This window comes from Lithobates pipiens, unplaced genomic scaffold (assembly GCF_037356315.1).
Source record: "Lithobates pipiens isolate NorthernLeopardFrog02 unplaced genomic scaffold, aLitPip1_a1.2 Scaffold_8, whole genome shotgun sequence".
Classification (NCBI taxonomy): Eukaryota; Metazoa; Chordata; class Amphibia; order Anura; family Ranidae; genus Lithobates; species Lithobates pipiens.
In genome coordinates this window covers 123,276,643-123,294,049 of record NW_027507903.1, presented here as the reverse complement: position 1 = coordinate 123,294,049, position 17,407 = coordinate 123,276,643, and the positions used below count along the sequence as shown (strand labels likewise).

Genomic DNA, 17,407 nt, shown 5'->3' with positions numbered 1-17,407 from the left:
GCTCCGCTATACGTCCCGGCCCATCTGTTTCGGAACATGGAATCGATCCTCAACTCATTAATTTGGGGTTCCTCTAGGCATAAGCTAGCTTGGCAGACACTCAAATGCCCCGTTCACCTGGGAGGCGCTGCACTACCTGACCTGGCAACATACTACCTGGCTTCCCAACTCTCCCACCTCTATTACATTAATGCTTATGATAAGCTGAGATACTCCACTTTAGTGTGTACAGCGGCCACGGATGTAGTGGCGCACCCCTTCCAGATCATATTCTGCAACCATAGAGGGCTCTCACGTTTGGGGTCCAACCAACACATGCTCATACATCATAGCAGGGTTTAGCGCATGGCGCAGAGGATGACTGGGGCCCCCACCCTGCACGCTCATACACCTTTATGGGAGAACCATTGTCTGCCGGAGCTGCTGAGCATGCCGGACTATAAGGTGTGGATATTCAGGGGAATTATATACTTGTCCCAACTGTACGCGAACCATAGCATAAAGACATTCCAGACACTCAAGGAGGAATATGATCTTCCTAACCATGCGCTATTCCGCTACTTGCAGGTTCGCCACGCAGTCAAAACTCAATTTGGGAGCTCATCTCCATCCCTGGACTCTATGGCCCTAACGGACCTGGTGTTCGGGGATGATTCCAGGAAACTGATTTCTTTTCTATACATGCACGTCCTTACCCCCGGGGCCACAGCTCGGGCTTATCAATTGAAAACAAGGTGGGAGATGGACCTTGGGAGTGTATATACTTCACCGCTCATATGTTACCCCTAGTCGCCTGTCTAAATTCAAACCAGACTATGATCCCGCATGCCCCAGGTGTGGAGACTCTAACAGCTCCTTTTACCATCTTATCTGGTCCTGCCCGCCTGTCCAAAGATACTGGGCACAGGTCATTAAGTTTCTACACGACCACATGGGCTCCCCCCTTACACTGTGCCCATGACAGTGTATCCTTGGCCTTCTCCCCCTCCCCGAGGAGGATAAATATCTTAGTATTTTTTTTACAGGAGAATCTCTTTGCTGCTAGGATGCAGATAGCTCAGCTATGGCTTAGGCCTGCCTCCCCTATGATCCAGCAGTGGAAGAGAGCTGTAAACAATGTTTTACCATATAAAAAAGTCATTTACTCCAACCGTGGGTGTCCAGAAAAATTCCGTAAAAAATGGGATAGATGGATGGAGAGCTCCCACAGCTGCACGGGCTAGAATGGTTATTTTACATACTGGGGGTGGGCCCAGCTTACTCCATAGTTGACAAATGGGTCTTGGGTTTTCTGGGATCATGTATTTAACTGCACTCTTGTATGGCGAAACTGCACCTAGCAGATTGTGCACTCAGACTTATCATGTTAGACATAGTATGTATTTTTTCTTCCCACATGCTGGTTGGTGCTTGTTTCACCGTTTTTTGTGAATATGTGTACTATTATATTTACTTACATGCTCAATAAACTTCAACTTGGTTAAAAATGGCAACAAACCAAATATTTACTGGTACCTGTACGGACTCTTCATGAGAACAATTTAAACAGCCGACCATGAAAGTACACTCTGGCAATACAAAATCCTTGGCAGCTGCTCCTTGAATGTCCACATATCCCAGCACAGATGAGTATTGGTGAAGGATACTTGGATGAAAAGTTCCAGTAATGCGACTGTTACATTTCTCACATTGTGCTGCACATGACTGCTTTCCAGTCAGTGACAGGTCCGCTGTAACATTGCACCTAAACAGATACAGCCAAAATGTTAATAAAGGCAAGTGACCACACTAGTCGTTTTCAATCTACATAATCTTTGAAGCATTATATGTACGTCAAAAAGGACATTCTAGGAAAGTACAAATTTGCATAAAGTTTTCAAAACGCTAACCATAATGCTAGAAGTGGCACTAATCTTATAAAAAGATAATATTGTAGCAAGATCAATACTCATTCCTGAGTTGTAGTCTAATACTGCAATGAGGTTCAAACTGATCTAGGACAGAAAGAGCTGCTCATGAAGGCAGCAAGCATAGGCCAGAGGGGTGTTATCTAGCTGTGGTGTCATGAACAGGGTCTCATCATTTTATACCTGGAGTAGCAAACGGTGTATGGACTAGCCCCTCATTTCTTACCTGCTGCAGAGCAGGGACACCACTATGCGATATGCTGTTAGAGTTCCCACTCCTTCTCCTAGTCTCAGCCCTATGAACTGGATTTCTGTCCCCTTTCTTGGACCAGGGCCTCCTCCTCCTTCCACACTCTTCATACCATCAGATGCTGTGCCAGGCTCTGGATCATCATTGTCATCATCATCACAGCTAATCCAGCTATCAGAATCGTCATCCTCCAAATCTTCCTCCAGCTTTGTTTCTTGCAAATCACTATCATTGTTTATATCCTCACTTGATTGATCAGTGATGGCTGCTTGTAGTTGCTGGTATGGTACAAACTCCAGCCCAGCCTTTTCTACATCAATGTCTCTCTTTAACTGAATATGGACAAACAAATATACTATTGATATTCAAAAATCACTCGATTGAATTTACCTGTTCTAAGAAAATCAAACATTATTTTACCAGCCGAGCTCCTTCTGTAAACAGTCGTTCCAAGTTGCGATCAAGCCAGTGTAGAAAAGGACGGAATAAAAGCTCCACCTTCCCAATCAGCTGGTTTGTTGCATGCTTTCCTTGTAGCCATGCCTGAGATGCTTCACACACATGTCTGTAACATATAATAATAACAACGTCAAGACATTAAGATATTGATCAAGTACTTTTAAAGTGGTTGTAAACCTCAGAAATAAAATATGAACAAAGCATATCCCTCTATACTGTGTAGCTGTCGCAATTAAGAGCACTAAATGTCATATTTGTCTGCTGCTTCGTTCCTCTACTAGCAGCATAAGTTACTTCTGACAAGTTTTCCTGACACCAGGAGAAAAATGGTGACAGAAGAGGGATCTCCAGCTGATTAACAGCCTCAGCTCAGTTCCTGTGTGGAGGGGTGTGTCTCCCTTCCTTCCAATCAGCTTTCAGAGCTCTCTTCACTGAGCTCTGCAGAGTTTAACTTCAGCTCTCAGCCCCCCCCCCTTTTTATTAACAATTTCCTGTCTATAGGAGAGTCATAAGTCATAAGAGATACATCCCGGTAGCAAAAACATCTGCCAGAGATTCCCTTCAATGTAGAAGTGATTCTAGCAGCTATAGAGCCACTTGATCACCACTGCTTTTCTTGGGCTCTCCCATCCCATCGGGGAGTCCAGAATCACTCCAATTGGCAGCATCTAGTGCACTGCACAGACACAGAGGAACTGATTTTGTACTTCATCTCTGTGTGATCAGAAATTGATAGAGACAAGGAATTCATCATCACTACCGGTTTCGGTCTGATGTAGACAAGACATTACTGGCTTATGAAAGCATCTGATCAAACCTATCTCAGTGTTATCAGATGCTTTGGAGGCCAGAGGTAATGTCTAATTAGACCCCAGATCTCTCCATAAAGGAGACCTGTCATGGCCCATGCTATCACAAGAAATGTTGTTATTCATTCCTTGTAATATCGATAAACCTGATTTAAAAAAAAAAAAAAAAAAAAAAAGGTATAGTGTTAAAAACCGGAGTTAGACTTACCGGTAACTCTTTTTCTAGGAGTCTTCCAGGACAGCCTTTGAGATATAGGGCTCCTCCCTCCGGGACAGGAAACACGTCAAGCCAATCAAATAAAAGGTGTGGTCCTCCAGGCCCTCCTCAGTTTTACTCCAAGAACCGCCGGAAGGCTCTGAAAGACATAACACACTAACAATCACGTTAGTACACATCCTCACCACTTAGTCCAACTTAAACAACTTTGGGTGGGAAACCAGGCTGTCCTGGAAGACTCCTAGAAAAAGAGTTACCGGTAAGTCTAACTCCGGTTTTCTCATATCGTCTTCCAGGACAGCCTTTGAGATGATAAGCAAGGAGCTCACCTTGTCAGGGCGGGACCACTGCCTGGAGGACCTTACGTCCAAAAGTCTGCTCTTTATCAGACCATAAATCCAGACGGTAATGTCTTGCAAACGTTGAGTAGCTGGACCACGTTGCTGCTTTGCAGATCTCCTCCGGAGAGGCCCCAGCCCTCTCTGCCCACGATGCGGAAACCGCCCTTGTAGAGTGTGCCTTAACTAAGGGTGCCTGCTTCCTCTCTAACTCATAGGCTTTAACTATCGCCATTCGTATCCACCTGGCGATAGACGATTTGGACGCCTTGCAGCCCTTGCGGGCGCCCGAAAAATTAACAAAAAGTGAGTCTGACTTCCTGAAGACCCTAGTGGCTTCTAAAAAAATTAAAAGACTTCTCCTGACGTCTAACAAACTTAAAGATCTCGCCTCATCCTCGCCTGAGGTTGAGAAAAATGTTGGTAAAATAATATCCTGTGTCCTATGAAAAGTGGACACAACTTTAGGAAGAAAACTAGGGTCAGTCTTAAGTACTACCCTATCCTCTAAAATTAACAGAAATGGCTCTCTGACCGAGAGCGCCTGCAGATCACTGACTCTTCTAGCTGACGTGATCGCTATCAAAAATACAGTCTTTAGTACCATCCACTTAAGTGATGCTCCCTCTAATGGTTCAAATGGATCTTGGGTCAAAGCCCTAAGAACCAAGGCCAAATCCCAAGTAGGACAGGTCTTCATTCTCACAGGCCTGGATCTAGATAAAGCCTTGAAGAAGTTCCTGACAAATGGATTCTGCTGAAGGGAGGACTGAAGGAAAACACTTAAGGCCGCCACCTGTACCTTTAGAGTGCTGATAGATAGGCCCAGCTCTACCCCTGCTTGTAGAAAGTCTAGGACTGCCGGGACCCCAGGACTTGCAATCCCCTGTTCTCGCAACCAGGAATTAAACCTCTTTCCTACCTTGGCGTAAATTGCCCTAGTAACTGGTTTACGGCATTCTAACAAGGTCTTAACCACTCTTTCTGAGAAACCCTGTGATCTTAAGATCTGTTCCTCAGATACCAGGCCGCAAGCTTGAGCCTCTCTATCTGAGGACACAGGATCGGCCCATGGGAAAGTAAATCCTCCCTGACTGGTAGAAACAGCGGAGGATGAACAGCCAATCTCTTTATGCTGGCAAACCAGGGTCTCCTTGGCCAAAAAGGAGCCACTAAAATGAGGTCCGTAGCTTCCGATCGGAACTTCTGCAGGACCTCCGTCACCATCCTTACGGGAGGAAAGGCATAACACAGGCCGAACAGCCATGGATTGGCAAGGGCGTCTATCCCCCTGGCCCGATCCTGTGGGTGAACCGAAAAAAATTGCGTCACCTTCCTGTTGCCTTCTGTTGCAAATAGGTCTATTTCTGGCCTTCCCCAGCATGACACAATCTCCTCGAACACTTCCTTGTTGAGGGACCACTCGTCCTGACCTATCTTCTGGCGACTGAGAAAGTCGGCCAGCGAATTCTGAGTTCCCTTCAGGTGAATGGCTGATATTGAGGACAAGTTCTTCTCTGCCCAGCAGAAGATTCTGTCCGCAATTACCTGCAGCGCGGGGCTTCTGGTTCCCCCTTGCTTGTTCAGGTAGGCCACTGCTGCCACATTGTCTGAACGAACTTGCAGGTCCCTGCCCTGTAACTGGGACTGGAAGGTTTATATCGCTTTCCAAACCGCCAGAAGCTCCTTTTGGTTTGAGGAACGACCTGTCTCTAGGTTCGACCAGGTACCTTGGGCTAAGATTCCCTCTAGGTGGGCACCCCAACCCGGCGCACTGGCATCGGTCGTGACCACCACCGTAGCCTGTGGGGACCAGGGAAGACCCCTGTCTAGGTTGACCTGGGCCCGCCACCACCACAGAGACCTCCTGACTGCCGAGGATAGGGGCATATCCCGATCCAGGCTCTGCTGCCTGCCATCCCAATAACGGAGCATGAGTCTCTGTAAAGGACGCTGATGATGCCTTGCCCAGGCCACCGCTGGAAAGCATGATGTCATCAACCCCAGGACTCTCGTAATCTCCCTGATCTGGGCTTCCCGACCTGATTGAAGCTGGGCTACCGCCTGTTCTAGCTTGCTGATCTTCTCCGCAGGAAGAAATACCCTCATCTCCACCGAAGAAATCCTGTATCCTAAATACAGGACCTCCTGTGAGGGGGTCAACTGGGATTTTTCCTGGTTTATTAGCCACCCCAGTGAGCGCAGGAAACCCAAGGCCTCCTGTACATCCTTCTGCAGCTGTTGGGCCGACTGGGCTATGAACAGTAGATCATCCAGATATGGAATCACTGTTATAGCCTTGAGCCTTAATGGGGCCAGTGCCTCTGCCAGAACCTTTGTAAAGATTCTTGGTGAGGCTGAAAGCCCGAAGGGCAGAGCTCGAAACTGGAGGTGTAACACACCCGTGTTCAACCTCACCGCCAACCTGAGAAATCTCTGAGATTCCTGATGAATCGGGATATGCAAATATGCATCCCTGAGATCCACGGTGGCCATGTGACAGCCCTGAAACAGGAACTTGGTTACCCGAGAAGATTGATTCCATCCGGAACCGCTTGTATTTTATGAATCTGTTCAGGGGGCGGAGATTCAGTATTAGCCTGAACTTTCCCGAAGGTTTCTTTACCACGAATACGTGGGAGTAAACCCCCAAGCCTCGTTCCTCCTGAGGCACCTTTACCAGTACTTCTTGGTCCACCAGATCCCCCAGAAGAAGACCCAAAGCCTCTGCCTTCTCTTGGTCCCTTGGTAACCTTGTTACTTGAAAATTTGGGAGGGGAACTGAACCAAACTCCAACCTGTAGCCGTTCCTTATTACATCTCGATTGAACGGACTTTCGGTTGAAGCATCCCATTGTGGGAGGAACTTCCCCAGTCTTCCTCCCACCGGGACGCAGGAGTCACTGGTTTTTAGGGGAGGGTTGAGGAGGATTGAATAAGATTCCTCCTCTGCCCCTTCCCTTGTGACCCGTCCAATGCTTTTTGTGGCGAACCTCCCTTTCCTGCAGGTTCTGCTGCCTAGGGCCTCGAAAAAGGCGCTTCCCTTCAGGTCTCTTTTTCCTTTCTGGGAAAGCTTTCTTCCTATCCTGCGTGCGCTCTAACGCCTCTTGCAGGCCGGGCCCGAACAAATGGTCCCTTGAAAAAGGTAATCCACATAACCTCAATTTTGAAGCTGCGTCCCCTGACCAGGTTTTAAGCCAAACGGCCCTTCTGGCAGCGTTCACTAGTGCTGCAGATCTAGCAGCCAATTTGACTGATTCTGCAGAGGCATCGGCCAAAAACCCCACAGCCTTGAACAGTAGCGGAAAAGACTTCAACAGCTGTTGCCTAGAAGTGCCCGCAGAAATATGCGATTGTAACTGTGTAAGCCAACACTCTAGGTTTCTGGCCACACAGGTAGCTGCTAAGGCTGGTTTAAGCCCAATGGAAGTGGCATACCAGGCTCTCTTAAGCAGCACATCTCCCCTCTTATCCATAGGGTCCCTGAGTGAACCCATATCATCAAAGGCCAAATCCGTCTTCTTAGAGACTTTAGCCAAGGGAGCATCCAATTTGGGAACCTTGTTCCAGGGATGCACCGCATCCGTCTCAAAAGGGAACCTCCTTCTAAGGCTACCTGAAAAAAATGGCCTTTTTTCCGGTTGTTCCCACTCCAGCAGAATCGCCTCAACTAGCGATTTATGGACGGGGAATACCCTGTCTTTCAACACACTCGACCCCCGATACATCATGTCGTGTTTTGAAAGCTGGACCTGTTCTTCCCTGATTTCCAAAGTGTCATATATAGCCTTGAGGAGGTCACCCACATCGTCCAAAGACAGCTTGTATCTAGCTGATCTAATGGTTTCTTCCTCCCCCTCAGATTCAGAAGTAGACTCTGTCCTAGAGGAGGCTAATGACCTAGGTAACCTCTCCCTATCCACCTCCTCCTCCTGGCTTGGTTCGGATAAGGAGGGCATACTCACGGCCCTGGGTAAAGAGACAGAGGGACCCTGCACCCTATCCATCATGCTTTTAAATGACTGGAAGGTGGATGCTATCTCATCCTTTACGGACGTCAAGACATTGTGACAAGCTGCCACCGAGTCCTCTTTCACCAGGCTACTGACACAATCCGGGCAAAGCGGCTTCTCCCAACCGGTGCCTAACTTAGCCCCGCACACAGCACATTTCCTTCTGGGCAAAGGTATCTGGGCTCTGTCCTGTTTAACCTAAAAAACAATGAAAAAACAGGGTCCCATTACAATACCACCCCTGACCACACCACTGTGCTTCTAGGGTCTGCCTAGGAAGTGCCCCCCTTCACCAGCAGGTTCTCCACCCCGGGAAGGTACTAAGGTCAGAGTGACCCCTCCACCCCCCAGTGTAAGTCCTGGTCTGCCCTCACCAAGCTTACCTGAGAGGCACTGGAGCCTGTTGAACCAGAGTCCACCTGCACAACTGCACTCTCCATGGTTCCTGTGTCTCACTCAGTCTCTCTGAGCCTTCACACCGCTCCAGGCAACCCCTGTAGTCACACCGCCGCGCCCAAAGGACTGGAACAGGTCCTGCGGCGCCCCCTGATGACGCGAATCCGGCAGAAGCGCGTCTCTCCCACTTCCGGACGCCGGAACGCAAAGACTCCGCCCTGACGCCGTGCGTTCCTTACGAACGCCCCGCTCACAGTACCCGAACGCCAGCCGGTGAAACGAACGTCTCTCGCCCGCCATCCGACCGACAGGTACGAGCGGTTAGCGCTACAGAGGGGGGAGATTGCCGCCCATCGGGGTCCCGTTCTCTCCGGTTTGAATTGGCAGCGGGGACTGATAGCTACCCTCTCCTCCCTCCGAACGGACCGAGGGGTGCTAAGGGTCAGGTCCACCAGGTGCTCCCCCCAGGACCAACCCCTGAGAAGGAGCTCCCCTTACCAGTTCCAACGTGCTCCTTCCCGTCCGGCAGGAAACACAAAAACTGAGGAGGGCCTGGAGGACCACACCTTTTATTTGATTGGCTTGACGTGTTTCCTGTCCCGGAGGGAGGAGCCCTATATCTCAAAGGCTGTCCTGGAAGATGATATGAGAAAAAGTAATTTTAAATAAAATAAATAATAGAATAAAAAAAAAAAAAAGACAATTAAATCACCCCTATTCCCCCATGTGAACACACACATAGGTCCCACATGCATATGTAATGGCGATTGCACTACACATGAGGTACGGTTGTGAATGTCAGAATGAGAGTAATAATTCTAATAAATGAATAAATTAAACTCTACACTGGTAACCTGTATAGGCTTTTAAAGCCTTGCCTATGGATAATTGATGTACTCTAGTCTGTTGCCATTCCCCAGGCATGCGCAATTTTAAAGCGTGACATGTTTGGTATCCATTTACTCAACGTGACATTATCTTCTCTATTTGATTAAAAAATGGGTATTATAAATAAATAGAAGTGTATTTTTCCCAAAATAATAGCATTTCAAAAACTACTGCACAGATAGTGTGACAAAAAAATAAATTGCAAATTCCACCATTTTATTCTCTAGGGCCGCTGCTTAAAAATATATATAATTTTTGGAGGTTCTACATCATTTTCTAACAAAAAAATTATGAATTTTACATGTAGGTGAGCAAGTTCAGAATTTGCCTGGGTGGCAAGTGGTAAAGCTACATAACATAAGATTCAAGAGAAGAACATGGAACATCAAGAACAATATGGCCTGTTCAAAAACACAAGAGGCCAGGTGTCTGCACACACTTTCAGTGGCATATCTTTTGTAGTATTTGGCATTTCTGATCAGCTGTTTGGGGAGCTGACACATGGGTGCAGATTATTTACAATCAAAAATTAAACACATATAGTGGTGCCAAGATAATTATGACTGGTATAGTATAGATTTTCGTTGGAGTGTTACATTATCAGGTTTATTTTCACAATGATAATATTCAATATGCATAAAACTTTGGGACCGAGGTTATTGGTTAGGTTAAGGGCAAGTTAAAAAGGATGTAGGTTTGCAATAAACATGCACTGAAATTACAAACGGTGATCACATAAATTCCAAATATATACAGTATATAATGGACATGTGCAATTCATTTCATTCCGCATTCGTTGTTTCGACAAATTTGTTAATTTGAAAATATCCCAATTAACGAAAACCCGTTTAACAAATTTTTCTGAATATTTGAAAATTCGTAAAATCAAAATTCGGAAATCTGTAAATCTGAAAATCCAAAATTCCAGAAATTCAAAGAACGAATAAACCGCAAAAACTCAAAAACCCAAAAATCTGAAATAACTAATAACAACAAACTATTAAATTACAGGTGTTGGAATTTCCTTTCAAATTTGGCTGTTACTGAATGTAACGAACATGAATTTATCCAACGTTACAAATTATCCGAGATAACAAATGCCGCATCTAAACGAATGGAACGTAACAAATTAATAATAATAAAAAAGTATTATTATTATTATTAATTCGTTCCGTTCTAATTGTTTAGATGCAGTATTTGTTATTTCGGATAATGTGTAACTTTGGATAAATTCGTATTCGTTCACTAACAGCCAAATTTGAAAGGAAATGCCAAAACCTATAATTTAATAGTTACTTATTATCAGTTTGTATTTTGAATTTTCTTTCTTATTTTCAGATTTTTGAATTTCGATCATAATGAATGAAAAACAAAAAAAAACGAATTAAACTAAAAATGAAAACAAATACATTTTTCGGCAGTGCATATCTAGTACATAATGATGATAAAAAAATAACTGACAAAAATATGTGTACCAAAACTACCAGAGCCTGAAATCAACCCTGCCAGTTATAAGGCAAAAAGAAAAAGGTACCATCACACAGACAGGTACTGAACACCAGCTGACAGTCTGCTGCAAGAAATATCACAGTTGGAATCACAGATACTTGCTGGAAACTCATGAAATAATGTTTAAGAGTCAAAAAACGCCTCTAAGTGACCATAAATCTCAGGACTTCTGGCTGTTTCTTTCATCCCATTACTTTCAGAACAAGTATACATCCAGTTCTAGATGAGTATTTAAAGCCTTTGGATCAACATATCCTACAACAACCAGGCAACTATCATTTTCAGAATCAGGTTAGAAATGGAAACCTCCATGTTCATCTCTGTATAGATTGTCTCTAAAATAATCCAGTCAGCAAATATTAAATGTGAAAAACTGCTTATGCAAAATAAAATAAAATTACTTACCAAACAGCGTATACAGCAGCACTCAAAAACCATCAACATATAGATGCACCATACATTAAAAATGAAAAATTGCTGCACTGGCCCTTTAGGGAAAGGTGAAAATAAAGTGAATCAATTACACCAAACAGTGTAATTAACAAAGTCCACTTAAGTGACCGTCTTGAAATCTTCCATGGCAATTTGTGAATGCCACCACCAACAGTGACATCAGCTGTTTACCAAGACAAGACCCCACATAATAAAAGGTTTGCCACACTTAATATATTTCAGAGAAGCTACAAATGAGCCACATGAAGTGACCAAGAACCACTGGAGTGCATAGCATGGTCCAGATAAAGCCTTCAATCTTACTCAACCAATGCCACAATCTAGAACATGCACAAAACCTCATTGTGTAAAACCGCTACATTTATTTGTTATGTAACAAAAAGGTATCCACATTGCATCAAAACATGTAAGGCATAACGTCTAGCAGATATGATGAGGTCCGCACAGGCTCCACCCTAATGCATTTAATCGTAGGGGGCGTTCTCAAGAGGCCGCCTGGAAAATTCTTGCGGCTGGAACGACCAGGGCATGTAAATAGCAGTGGCTGCTCAGCCTATTTAAACTAATGACAGGCTGACAGTGGTCACCACTGTTTGCATGTAGCTGCAAACAGAGCAGTTTCCTGCAGGTTAGGGAAAGAAGTCCAGCCTAGGACATCTATCCCTAACCACTTTGTGTGCATCTACATGTAAACAGTGGCTGAGCGGGTATTGCTAACTGCATACCCTGCTGATTCTTGCCGCTTGAACCTAGTTACATAGTAAGGTTGAATAAAGACACCAGTCCATCCAGTTCAACCTGAGTGAGTGTGGGTGTATGTCTACACTTGTCCCTATCCGTATACATTATGTCTCATTAAGATGCTCATCTATTAATTTTATTATTATATTTTTCTTAGGCGTTTCTGAATCATCTCATTTACATATGCCTACACTTTTTACAACAGAAATTTCATATAATTTACTGATAAATTATTACCTTACCTGCCCATAACTGAGGGTAAAACTTGATCCTCAGGGATTTGTATTGTAAAAACCTGAAATTCAAATAAATATGCATGTACTCTCTTAAAATATTTAATTTCTGGAAAGAATGTGCTTACAAAAATAGAACCCATAACCCACAGAATTTTTCAAAAAAAGCTATTTTTATTGATTTTTGATCAAACAAGGAAAAACATGGGAAAAAACATTCAAGAGTACAGGCACAATATTCACATAAAGCACCTGCTAGAGAGTAAAGGCAAATTATAGAAACCACGGCCCTTACAACTACAAATAGCAAACTTTCAGTCTAAAGCAATATAACTGATGGAACATTGTACCGTATCGTAATATCCTTGGGAGAAAGGAAAATATATCCTGAAGAGAAAAGAATAAAAAAAAAAGAAATGAAGATCAGGAAGAAAGAAAAGAGGAGAACGAGGGGTCAAAATGATAGTTTATTTACTAATTTAAGGCGAGTCCTCCTGGAGATGCCATAGTTCCCAAACACGATTGTGAGCTTCCATTTTGTCCCGTATTCCAGCAGTCATTTTCTCCATCAATTCCATGTCCTTAATCCTAGCATACAGAGCACCCAGAGAGGGAGGGGAGAGCAGCTTACGATTGAGAGCAATGAGACATCGTGCAGCCGTACGGATATGGTGGAGCAGTTTCTAGTGCAGTTTAGAAACTTTTAGCGGGGAGAGGCCCAGCAAGAAAAGTGTTGGTGTCATAGGGATAGATACCTCAAAAAGGCTCAACAGCTGGTGGGTCGAGTGCCCAAATGGGGCAATCAGTAGGCAGCTCCAGAAGATATGGAGGAGGGTACCTTTTTTTCCTGTGCTGCAGCGGCAACAGCCATCAGAGCTAGTAGGATAGATGGCATGAAGTACATCAGGTCTCAGGTACCAAAAGTAGGAATTTTATACGCATTTTCCTTATAGAGAGTACAGAGGGAACTTTTAGCTTCCCGATACCAGATCGCCTGCTATGCCTCCAGCATGTAAGAATGTTTACCACAAGTTTGAATAGAATAGGCATTTAATATCCGGTTGATATCAGAAATCATACCCTTTCGTGCTGAGCCTTCTAAAATAGTACATTCAAAGGAAGACAGGGTAGAAAATAGGAGTTATAGTTTGGGCACAATGCTGGATTTGCAGCCATAAAACACCTAGCAAAGTAAATCTAATTTATCCTGAAATTCAGCAAATTGTAGTAATTTGCGAGCGCTAGGGTCTACCAAAATAGAACAGATTCCTCGAAGCCAAAGGAGAGGACATAAGGTAAGGTTGTCGGGCATTTTGGGGTTGTACAGGAAAGAGGTCATCAATGATTTTTCCAGTGTGTTGGCAGGACAACGTGCTCCAAAGCCTCCTAAGTTGGGACCCCAACAATCAACTAGGGTCCACCTCCGCATTCCAAATTAAGTTGTTATTGTGTATAGGAGCTAACCATAGTCTTTCAATTTCCATCCATTTGTTATATGAGCGCTGGGTAAACCAAGAGGCAATCATGTGAAGATGGGCTGCTTGGTAATATTTTATAAAGTTGAGGGACGCTAGGCCACCATCATAACACAATGACATGAGCACCGAGCGGGGTATTCTATGCCGTTTGTAGTTCCAAACATATTGTAGCAGATCTTATTGCAGTTTTTTCAGGTGTGCATGGGAACTAGGTACAGGCACTGTTCCAATCCGCCTCATCAATCAAATCTTTGAATTTCCTAGCGTTATCCCCGACCTGATAGAGGGGGACAAAGCCTACCTGATGCCAGTGAATCAGGGATAGAAGTATTGTATTCAAACGAACGGAAAAAAGCTTGGTGAAAATGTTTAAGTCTGCATTCAAAAGAGCTATGGGCTTATAGCTAGCACAGGGAAGCGTCCTTATCTGGTTTTGGAATCAAAGTAATAAAAGATCTCTGCATATCTGATGGGACAGGGGTGTCCATGGAAATTTTTAGGATATAACCCACTATGTCAGCAGAGTGAGCTGTTCTCTGCTCATACCTATCGATTTAATTTTCCCTTTAATTAAAGACTACGTCTGTCTTCTGTGGTAAAATTAAAATGAACTTACTTTAAAAAAAATCTGGTATATTATTAAAACATCCAGTAATTAGGACACTTTTCATAATCCAACCTGAACTAGCAAAACGATAGCCAAAATATATATTGGTTTCCTTGGGCAATGCCACTTTTCAATGACACAAGGGTTCATAAACGAGGCACAAATTTATTTCTATCACCACCCGGAAAATTTAAACCTAATAAATGAATGCTGTTAGGATATAAACCAAGGTTTTAGACTGGGAATCTTAAGTAAGAAGGGCGGTAAAAAGGTGATAACAAACAAAGCAATCGGCCGTCAATCTTTACATTTTTATAATTCAACAAAGAGTGCTGCTGAGACGCACAAAATGATGAAAATACATCAAACGTCATCTCAAAGCCAACAAAGATCTTGTTAAATCCTCTTTGGGAGACAGTGTGGGGACAGCTTTAATCTCCTGAACGTAATCTTGTTAAAAAAAAAAGAAAAAAAAAAAAAAGAAAAGCAGGGAGAGAAGGGAGGTGGAATTAATTGCACTGAACGAAGTTGTTAGAATGATCCCAGCTCACTGTGTGTGTGAGATGAAAGGGGCACATAGATGAGATTGACTGGTTTCCAAGATAGGAGAAATTATAACCATAAATGTATGTAGATACTTTAACCCTTTATAATGAATAACTACCGGTAGTGGGATATTTGGTGCAGATACAACTGTTAAAGCAAAGTGGATTAGAGAATTCTGAGAATTAAATTTACTCCAAATCACATTATGTTAAAGCGGAGTTCCGGCAAAAAATAAAAATAAAATTTAAAGTCAGCAGCTACAAATACTGCAGCTGCTGACTTTTAATATATGGATACCTACCTGCCCAGGGCGCCCAAGATGTCCTTACCTGAAGACAATCTCTCCCTCGGCTCCCAGGTGGAGGCGCCAGCATCCTCAGTAAGGGGATCAGGAAGTGAAACCTTGCGGCTTCACAGCCTGGTTCCCTACAAGGCATGTGCGAGTCGTGCTGCAAGATCTCACTGGTCCCTACTGTCTTCTGGGACCTGTGCATCTCCCAGAAGGCAGTGAGGGGACAGAGGAGGGGCCGGACAGCAGAAATAAAAGCAATCAAAAAAAAAGTTAGATTAACAAAAAAACAAACAAAAAAACATAATTTAAAGCGCCCCTTTCCCCGTGTGCCCGCACGCAGAAGCGAGCGCATAGGAAGATCCCGGTGAAAACGGTGTTCAAACCACACATGTGAGGCATCACTGTGAGCGTTAGAGTGAGAGCAATAATTCTAGCCCTAGACCTCCTCTGTAACTCAAAACATGTAACCAGTAAAACATTTTACAGTGTCGCCTATGGGGATTTTTAAGTAACGAAGTTTGGCGCCATTCCACAAGCGTGTACAATTTTGAAGCGTGACATGCTAGGTATATATTTACTCGGCATAAGTTCATCTTTCACATTATGCAAAAAAATTGGGCTAACTTTACTGTTTTGTTTTTTGAAAGCACAAAAAACTTTTTTTTTTTTTTTTTTTTTAAACAAAAACAAAGTGTTCAAAAGTTGATGCGCAAATACTGTGCAACGACCGCCACTGTATTCTCTAGGGTCTTTGCTAAAAACAAAAACATATATAATATTTGGGGTGCTATGTAATTTTCTAACAAAAAAAATTATGATTTTTACATGTAGGAGAGAAATGTCAGAATTGGTCTGGGTGGCAAGTGGTTAAAGGGTTAGCAGTTTGTGATTAGGAGCATAAATAATGGAATCTGTGGAACAAATACCTCCAAGGGATAATCCTCTGGAAACTCCAGCAAGATCTCCATCTCTCTCAGGTCAAAAGGCTAAAGGAAAGATAAATAAACAGAAGAGTCTATGAACTTTATAAATACTAATAGGATAAAGATTACAGGTGCCAGACAAACTCTCAAAGCTTTCTCCTAAGTATCCTAACATTTAAATTAGGCCAAAAATTAACTCTAAAATGCATTATTCTTCAAAGTATGGGTTCCTTCCTGGTCCAACTGGCTGTCTCTCCTCTTATATTTTTGCTACTTTTCCATGGAGAGGGAAGAGTTTAGCATGAAGCAGTGGCACTAAGGCTGGCCATAGATGAGTTTTTTTTTTTCATTCAACCAGTGGGTTCAACCAAAAAAAACAAAACAAAAAACAAACAAAAAAAAAACATGAATTTTAAAACAGCTTACCTGTAAAATCCTTTTCTATGATGTACATCAGGGGACACAGAGCCACAGTACTTACTATGTGGGTTATAGCGCCACTGATAGGTGATGGACACTGGCACGCCCTAAGGCAATAAGTGTACTCCCTATATAACCCCTCCTACTACTGGGAGTCCTCAGTTTTGTAGCCAAGCAATACAAGTGTATACCAAGAAGGGAGGGACCTCTGTGTCCCCTGATGTACATCAAAGAAAATGGTTTTACAGGTAAGCTGTTTTAAAAACCCTGTTTTGTTTTCTTACATCGGGGACACAGAGCCATAGTACTTACTATGTGGGATGTCCAATAGCAATGGCAACTGAAGGGAGGGAGACAACAAAAAAAGGAGGCCAGAGGACTCATAGTGCAGCCTGCAGTACACTGCGCCCAGAGGCAATATCCTCATGACCTTTAACATAGATTTTATCAAATCTGGTAAACGTATGAACTGAAGACCGACTTGCGGCCTTATAGATTTGAGCCATAGAGGCCTGATGATGCACTGCCCAATAGGCACCAATCACCCTGGTTGAGTGTGCTTTAACATGAAAAGGAGGAATCTTCTTCTTTAAACCATAAGCCTGAATAATGACTTGACAAATCCATTTGGAAATAGTAGATTTTGAGGCTGCCTATCCCCTTTTTGGACCTTCTGGCAGTACAAATAAAACATCTGTCTTGCAAATCTGAGTGGTCGCCTTTAACCCCTCTGGCGGTGTTCGAGTCTGGCTCGGGGTGGAAGTTTTATACCAAAAGCGGTAACCCTGAGCCAGACTCGGGACCGCATTGCTGTATGCAGGAGGAGGTTTACTTACTTTCTCCCTTGGATCCAGCGATGTCCCCCCGCTGTACGAGCGGCTCGTCTTCCGCTTGATTCATCACGGAGCCGATCTCCGTTCCCTGCGAG

The 17,407-nt window shown here is 43.7% G+C and overlaps 1 protein-coding gene across 3 annotated transcripts in view; it reads right to left on the bottom strand.

The window, feature by feature from the left end:
- Positions 1-17,407, bottom strand: part of LOC143960579 (uncharacterized) — a 151,434-nt gene that overhangs the window by 95,758 nt on the left and 38,269 nt on the right. For all 3 annotated transcript variants that reach the window (XM_077469323.1, XM_077469322.1, XM_077469321.1), the window contains 5 exons: positions 16,063-16,122; positions 12,223-12,275; positions 2,578-2,722; positions 2,134-2,489; positions 1,516-1,744 (listed from right to left, as the gene is read on the bottom strand). In XM_077469323.1, the coding sequence (XP_077325449.1) occupies positions 1,516-1,744; positions 2,134-2,489; positions 2,578-2,722; positions 12,223-12,275; positions 16,063-16,122 (843 nt within the window). The remainder of the gene's footprint in view (positions 1-1,515; positions 1,745-2,133; positions 2,490-2,577; positions 2,723-12,222; positions 12,276-16,062; positions 16,123-17,407) is intronic.